This window comes from Gobius niger (genome assembly GCF_951799975.1).
Source record: "Gobius niger genome assembly, chromosome: 15".
In the NCBI taxonomy this organism is placed as follows: domain Eukaryota; kingdom Metazoa; phylum Chordata; class Actinopteri; order Gobiiformes; family Gobiidae; genus Gobius; species Gobius niger.
Window position 1 is genome coordinate 30,614,730 of NC_136866.1, and position 8,790 is coordinate 30,623,519.

The following is an 8,790-nucleotide window of genomic DNA, read 5'->3' on the forward strand; positions in this document are numbered from 1 at the left end:
GAAATGTACAATTAAAATGCTTAGTTATCATAATCAAGCATCATATTAACAAAAGCTAACTTTTGGCTTAAAGCGCTAATGTGTTAACAACAGCTAACTTTAAAGCGCTAACGCTAACAACAGCTAACTTTAAAACGCTAATGTTAACAACAGCTAACTTTAAACCACTAACGCTAACAACAGCTAACTTTAAACCACTAATGCTAACAACAGCTAACTTTAAACCACTAACGCTAACAACAGCTAACTTTCAACCGCTAACGTTAACAACAGCTAACTTTAAAACGCTAACAGCTAACTTTTAACCGCTAACGTTCACGACAGCTAATAGCTAACAGTTAGTTGTTAGCTTTAAAACGCTAACAGCTAACTTTAAACCACTAATGTTAACAACAGCTAACTTTAAACCGCTAATGTTAACAACAGCTAGCTTTAAACCACTAACGCTAACAACAGCTAATTTTAAAACGCTAACAACAGCTAACTTTCAACAGCTAACGTTAACAACAGCTAACTTTAAAGCGCTAACGTTAATAACAGCTAACTTTAAACCGCTAATGTTAACAACAGCTAACTTTAAACCACTAACGCTAACAACAGCTAACTTTAAACCGCTAATGTTAACAACAGCTAACTTTAAACCACTAACGCTAACAACAGCTAACTTTAAACCACTAACGCTAACAACAGCTAACTTTAAACCACTAACGCTAACAACAGCTAACTTTAAACCACTAACGCTAACAACAGCTAACTTTAAACCGCTAATGTTAACAACAGCTAACTTTAAACCACTAACGCTAACAACAGCTAACTTTAAACCACTAACGCTAACAACAGCTAACTTTAAACCACTAACGCTAACAACAGCTAACTTTAAACCACTAACGCTAACAACAGCTAACTTTAAACCGCTAATGTTAACAACAGCTAACTTTAAACCACTAACGCTAACAACAGCTAACTTTAAACCACTAACGCTAACAACAGCTAACTTATCTAATTTTTCTCCCCATTTTTTCCTCAAATTTTAATTATTTTTTCCACGTTTTGACACTGGAGAAAAACTCGAATTTTACATTAGCAAATCCGTCAAACAGTAAATAACATATTATCTTGTCGACGATATTGCCCACTTCTAATTATTTCTCTAGTTTTTTCCACTTTTTGTACCCATTTTCCCATTTATTAGAAACAAAAAAAATCGAAATTATTTCCCCATTATTTTTAAATTATTTCCCCCATTTAAAAAACTAAAAATTTTGGTAACAATTTTTTTTCTTTTTGGTTTTTTTCTCCATCTTGACACTGGAGGTCATTATTCTCCAAACATTCATTTCGAAATGTTGCCGACTTCCAATACAGACGTTAATATTTTGGATTTAACGGTTAATTGTATTTAACATTATGACTCTTTATGATTTGTAAATAAGGAACTGAGAAGCAAAGAACAAAAAGGCGACACAGAGAATCGTTCACTTTTATTTCAGTTTTTATGACACTCCCGTTACATTTTTAACTCGGAGAAAAAATCAAAGAGTCAGAGACAGAAACAGAAACAGAGAGTGGAGGAGGGAGAGGGGGCGTGTCTTACCGTCGTCCTGGGAACGAGCCAATGAGATCATCAGCAGAGCCAGCAGCCCCGCCCATAAAAGCCGCATCTTCAGCCAATCACGGGCCGCCGCGTCCACCACCTGAGCCAATCAGAGAGCGGTCCTTAGAACAAGCCAATCAGAGGAGAGCGCCGGTTTAAATCAGCCAATCAGAGGAGAGAGGTCATTAGAACAAGCCAATCAGAGGAGAGCACCAGTTTAAATCAGCCAACCGGAGAACAAAGTACACATACGGCTGATTGGAGGGAGGGGAGAGAGTTCAGTCGCTCTGAAAATCCACAACAGAACTGGCTCATGTTAAAGGTGAGTTTTGGAATAACTAATTTATGAAGTGATGATTAAGCAAAAAAAAGCACAATACTGGAAACTATTTAAAAATCTAGAGTGAGAAGTTTCCCTTCTGAAAGCAGCTCCTTTTAAACTCATGATTTCAGCTCTCAAACTGCCCTCAGCACCGGGCGCCTGCGTCTGTGACTCAGCTCCATAAAAGTGAAGTCATTGTTAAACACTCAAAGATGCGCAGCAGCTGTGAGAGCCTGAGGGAGACAATCCACTGGAGAAACCCCCCCCCCACACGTTTAACCCGAGCTTCTCCAGCGTGGCCTGAAGGAAAGATCTGCTCTTACATCAGAGCTTCTGGACTCAGATATCGTCTAAAACACGGCAACGTCAGACGGTTTTCAGAAACATGACTGTGTGAATAAGAGTCAGAGACCAGTTAGAGTCAGTCCAACAGTGTCAGGGTTTTAAAAAGGGAACTTTTATTCAATATTTTCCTCCTGAAGCAGCAGAAACACTAACTGTGTCCAAGGCCGGATTTATGAGGGGCTGACGGGGGCCCAGCCCAGGGGCCCCAGGGCTCAGTGCGGGCTGTAAACTAGATCCCTCTCTCTCTGCAGACGCCCTCACATTTATCAGATGATTGTTTACCTGAGAATAAACCAGGACTAAACCAGGTCTAAACCAGGTCTAAACCAGGTCTGAGCCATTTTCATTGAGTTGACACTTGGAATAAACATGTACCTATTGGTTTGTTAAAATGCACCCCCACCCCCAGTCTGGCAGTAGCAAAGGTTCTCCCGCGAGGGCCACGGAGCTCAACCTGGGGTCAGAATGTTAAGCTGCCTTTTTCACAAACTAGTCATTTTTTTAGTTTTATGTTTAAGAAGTTACTTTGGCAGCTCAAACAAAAATAAATCAATGATCCTTTAATTGCAGAGACAGACAGACAGACAGACAGTACATGTACAGATGTTGTTAAGGCGCTATATAAATAAATATTGATTGATTATGGGGGGCCCTGAAAAAACTTTAGCCCTGGGGCCCGTTTAACTTCAATCCGGCCCTGCCTGTGTCTGTTATAAGTGAGGATTAAACAACTCGGAGCCGCGTTAGCCGGTTCTAACGCCCGACACAGTGTTGTTCCTCCTGCATTATAACGTCTAACGCGGCTCCTCGTTGTTTAATCCGCTTATACCAGGGTCCCACAAACCTAACATTTATAATACATGTGTTTCTCATTGACTAAAGTCACTAAATCTGCCAGACTACGGGACTATTTTGTGTGGGTTATTAGCCGGGCACTGAAGGCTGGTCTCAGAGCGAGTCATTCTCCGCAGCTATTACGAGGATCTCAGTCAGGCTCAACGACACAACATCAGCACAGAATCACAACACAACAGGACTAACCCGGAAACACTTTTCCCTGGAAGGAAACACCGATATGCGGCACTCGTGGGCACCAGTTATTTACCTTTTACAAGGTTTAACCTGAAGCTAAAGCTAGCTAGCTCAACCAGCTCAACTGTTTATGGAAACAGCTGCGGTGGAGTCGCTCACACCTGGGCCCAACTCAAACTTTTATGTTTGACTTTACTAATCCAGACAAAGATGCTTCAATGCAGGATCATTTTATGTACGTCTGAAAATGATGAATAGCCTTAACCGTTTCCAATAGAAATGTAAAGCTCATATGTTATTAACAGTAGCTAACCTAGCTGCTCACTCTCCTCTACAAACATTTAGCAAACACTAAATCCATCTCATACGTTCCTGTCAGTCACTAATTACGCCTTTATCTGACTCAGCTGTGTCAGGCGTTGCTATGGCGACGCCACAGCGGAGTGACATCCCAGTGATTTAACTACCGGACTACGTGTGCGGTTACACCAAAATAATGCACCAGCCAATCAGAGTCCAGTATTCACCCAGACCATGGTGTAATGAACGTTATTGGGTTAAATCTACGACTTATTCAACCAAACCTGTGGAAAATACGACATTTATACGATATCGTCATCAGAGTCATGTCGTTCTTTCCTTCAGGGACAGTGTTGAGGTTCGCCCCCCCCAGACTAAAATATAGCATTTTCCACAAGTTTTTGTTGAACAAGCCGTAGATTTACCAATATACTACCAATAATCATTCATCGTATCAGACTCTGTGCTTCTGTGCAGCTTCAGATGGAAAACACTGAATAAAGGTTCCCCACAGGTCCCCGACCCCCCTGTTGAGAACCCCAGGGTTACATTAAATACTGACAGTGTTTCTCACACTTTAGTATCTCAGCTCCTGTTTCACAATAAAACTTCTGAAAACCACCTGGGGGCGACAAGACTAAACCAGGAATAAACTTGGTCTAAACCAGGTCTAAATCAGGACTAAACCAGGTCTAAACTAGGTCTAAAGCAGGACTAAACTAGGTCTAAAGCAGGACTAAACCAGGTCTAAATCAGGACTAAACCAGGTCTAAAGCAGGACTAAACCAGGTCTAAACTTGGTCTAAATCAAGACTAAACCAGGTCTAAACAGGACTAAACCAGGTCTAAACTTGGTCTAAATCAAGACTAAACCAGGTCTAAATCAGGACTAAACCAGGACTAAACCAGGACTAAACTTGGTCTAAATCAGGACTAAACTAGGTCTAAAGCAGGACTAAACTAGGTCTAAACTTGGTCTAACCTTGGTCTAAATCAGGACTAAACCAGGTCTAAAGCAGGACTAAACCAGGTCTAAACCAGGACTAAACCAGGTCTAAAGCAGGACTAAACTAGGTCTAAAGCAGGACTAAACCAGGTCTAAAGCAGGACTAAACCAGGTCTAAACCAGGTCTAAACCAGGTCTAAAGCAGGACTAAACTAGGTCTAAAGCAGGACTAAACCAGGTCTAAACCAGGTCTAAACCAGGTCTAAAGCAGGACTAAACCAGGTCTAAACCAGGTCTAAACCAGGTCTAAAGCAGGACTAAACTAGGTCTAAAGCAGGACTAAACCAGGTCTAAAGCAGGACTAAACCAGGACTAAACCAGGTCTAAACCAGGTCTAAACCAGGTCTAAAGCAGGACTAAACCAGGTCTAAAGCAGGACTAAACCAGGACTAAATCAGGACTAAACCAGGTCTAAAGCAGGACTAAACCAGGTCTAAACTAGGTCTAAAGCAGGACTAAACCAGGTCTAAAGCAGGACTAAACCAGGTCTAAAGCAGGACTAAACCAGGTCTAAACTAGGTCTAAAGCAGGACTAAACCAGGTCTAAACCAGGTCTAAAGCAGGACTAAACCAGGTCTAAAGCAGGACTAAACCAGGTCTAAACTAGGTCTAAAGCAGGACTAAACCAGGTCTAAATCAGGAGTAAACCAGGTCTAAAGCAGGACTAAACCAGGTCTAAAGCAGGACTAAACCAGGTCTAAACTAGGTCTAAAGCAGGACTAAACCAGGTCTAAAGCAGGACTAAACCAGGACTAAACCAGGTCTAAACCAGGACTAAACCAGGTCTAAATCAGGACTAAACCAGGTCTAAATCAGGACTAAACCAGGACTAAACTTGGTCTAAATCAGGACTAAACCAGGTCTAAACTAGGTCTAAACCAGGACTAAACCAGGTCTAAACTTGGTCTAAATCAGGAATAAACCAGGTCTAAACTTGGTCTAACCTTGGTCTAAATCAGGACTAAACCAGGACTAAACTAGGTCTAAAGCAGGACTAAACCAGGTCTAAACTTGGTCTAACCTTGGTCTAAATCAGGACTAAACCAGGACTAAACTAGGTCTAAAGCAGGACTAAACCAGGTCTAAACTAGGTCTAACCTTGGTCTAAATCAGGACTAAACCAGGACTAAACCAGGTCTAAAGCAGGACTAAACCAGGTCTAAACCAGGTCTAAACCAGGTCTAAAGCAGGACTAAACTAGGTCTAAAGCAGGACTAAACCAGGTCTAAACCAGGTCTAAACCAGGTCTAAAGCAGGACTAAACCAGGTCTAAACCAGGTCTAAACCAGGTCTAAAGCAGGACTAAACTAGGTCTAAAGCAGGACTAAACCAGGTCTAAAGCAGGACTAAACCAGGTCTAAACCAGGTCTAAACCAGGTCTAAAGCAGGACTAAACCAGGTCTAAACCAGGTCTAAACCAGGTCTAAAGCAGGACTAAACCAGGTCTAAACCAGGTCTAAACCAGGTCTAAAGCAGGACTAAACCAGGTCTAAACCAGGTCTAAACTAGGTCTAAAGCAGGACTAAACCAGGTCTAAAGCAGGACTAAACCAGGTCTAAATCAGGACTAAACCAGGTCTAAAGCAGGACTAAACCAGGTCTAAACTAGGTCTAAAGCAGGACTAAACCAGGACTAAAGCAGGACTAAACCAGGTCTAAATCAGGACTAAACCAGGTCTAAAGCAGGACTAAACCAGGTCTAAAGCAGGACTAAACCAGGTCTAAACTAGGTCTAAAGCAGGACTAAACCAGGTCTAAAGCAGGACTAAACCAGGACTAAACCAGGTCTAAACCAGGACTAAACCAGGTCTAAATCAGGACTAAACCAGGTCTAAATCAGGACTAAACCAGGACTAAACTTGGTCTAAATCAGGACTAAACCAGGTCTAAACTAGGTCTAAACCAGGACTAAACCAGGTCTAAACTTGGTCTAAATCAGGAATAAACCAGGTCTAAACTTGGTCTAACCTTGGTCTAAATCAGGACTAAACCAGGACTAAACTAGGTCTAAAGCAGGACTAAACTAGGTCTAAACCAGGACTAAACCAGGTCTAAACTTGGTCTGACCTTGGTCTAAATCAGGACTAGACCAGGTCTAAACTAGGACTAAAGCAGGACTAAACTAGGTCTAAAGCAGGACTAAACCAGGTCTAAACTAGGTCTAACCTTGGTCTAAATCAGGACTAAACCAGGACTAAACCAGGTCTAAAGCAGGACTAAACTAGGTCTAAAGCAGGACTAAACTAGGTCTAAAGCAGGACTAAACCAGGTCTAAAGCTTGGGGCGACAGGGTCTGAGCTGGAGGGCCTGGCTTTAGGCTGTAAAACCTTAGATTTGGGTAAAGCCGAACTGGAGAAAATGCGAAATCGTCTTTTTCTGCAGCGACTGGAAAATCTGACCAGTTTCATGAACAAACACGTAAAAACCTCTGAGCCCCAAACTGGACCGAGCAGTTTCTCCTGGAAAAGCTGAAAAAACGAGACGAAAAAGCGACAAATGAGCGGAGATGAAAACGCGAGGTCTTAGCTTTCAAATCAGCTGCTCCACTGTTGCTCTGAAAAAGATCTTCATTAACCTCTTAACTCCCGCCTGAACCGAGCACATTTCCTCCAGTTTGGCTTTACCCCAATGCAAAAGCTTCTGGAAAAAGGCGTGAAAAAAGCAACAAAACTGAGACGAAAACAAGGATGAAAATGTGAAAAAAAATGTACAAAAAATGTTCCAAAAAATGTCAAAAATGGACAAAAATTTGACAAAAACGTGAGAAAAATTTGACGACAAATTGAGTAAAAAATGTACAAAAAAGTGATAAGAATTTGACAAAAAATGTGAATAATTTGACAAAAAAATGTGCAAAAAAAATCGAAAAATTTGACGAAAAATTTAGAAAAAAATGATGAAAAAGTGACAAAAATGTACAAAAAATGTTTTAAAAAAAATGTACAAAAAATGTTTAAAAAAAAAAGAAAAAAAAATTGACAAACAAGTGAGAAAAATTTGACGAAAAATTGAGAAAAAATGTATTAAAAAAAGTTCCAAAAAGAGACAAAAATGGACAAAAAAATGCAAATAATTTCCCGAAAAAGTGACAAAGAAGTCGCGAAAATTTGACAAAAATGAGACGACTGCCCAACAAAAAAAGTGATGAAAAAAAATCTGACGACGTGAGGAAAAAGATCAATTTAGTTGTGTAGGTCTTGGCTTTCAAATGAGGATTTGGGTAAAGCTGAACTGGAGAAAAAGCTCTCAGTTCAGGTGGGAGTTAAGAGGTTAAACAGAAGAAACTCACTTTGAGCTTCACTCAAACCAGGAGGATTTTGAAGTATATTTCTGAAGTTTCCACCTGCAGCAGAACCAGACCCAGACCCGGACCCGGACCCGGACCCAGACCCAGACCCAGACCAGGACCCAGACCCGGACCCAGAGTGAAAAGTCTCTGATAGAGAGAGAAGAGGAGGAGAAGGAGCCGCACTGACCTGAGAGCCTGAGAGTGAGTCCGAGGAGGAGCAGGGACCAAATGGAGCAGCACCAGGAGCCCCGACCCGGTGTAGACCCCAGGCCCCGCCCACAGGAGCTCAAGCCCCGCCCACAGGAGCACAGGCCCCGCCCACACAGGCTGATCCTGAAACGCTGACGGAGCCAGGTCTGAACGTCTGCTTTCACTTGGATCATGAAGTAACGTCTGACAAGGACACATGTTTCCTCCAGGCCGGCTTTACCCAAACCTGAAAACCACAAGGACACATGCTGACTCCAGGCCGGCTTTACCCAAACCTGAAAACCACAAGGACACATGTTTCCTCCAGGCCGGCTTTACCCAAATCTGAAAACCACAAGGACACATGTTTACTCCAGGCCGGCTTTACCCAAATCTGAAAACCACAAGGACACATGTTTACTCCAGAGGGAAAAAATATATACACCCAAACTACTTTTATTTTATTTAATCATCTACTCACCAAGGGGCCCCAGGAGAGAATGTGGGCAGGGGGCCCTCTGGTGGCCGCTCGGTGTAACAGGACGTCATGTGGGCAGCTGGTCACCTGACAACTCCCATCATCCTCAGAGCAGGTCTAAACCAGGACTAAACCAGGACTAAACCAGGACTAAACCAGGTCTAAACCAGGTCTAAACCAGGACTAAACCAGGACTAAACCAGGACTAAACCAGGTCTAAACCAGGGCTAAACCAG

General features: G+C 42.2%; 1 protein-coding gene across 1 annotated transcript in view; it reads right to left on the reverse strand.

Moving 5' to 3' along the window:
- The window catches only part of col12a1b (collagen, type XII, alpha 1b), a 133,725-nt gene extending 125,624 nt beyond the window's left edge, over positions 1 to 8,101 (reverse strand). The window contains exons 1-2 of the mRNA XM_079572074.1: positions 8,075 to 8,101; positions 1,595 to 1,694 (exon numbers count right to left, since the gene is read on the reverse strand). Coding sequence (XP_079428200.1) covers positions 1,595 to 1,661 — 67 coding nt within the window. The 5' untranslated portion in view covers positions 1,662 to 1,694; positions 8,075 to 8,101. The remainder of the gene's footprint in view (positions 1 to 1,594; positions 1,695 to 8,074) is intronic.
- Between the last annotated feature and the right edge of the window lie 689 nt (positions 8,102 to 8,790).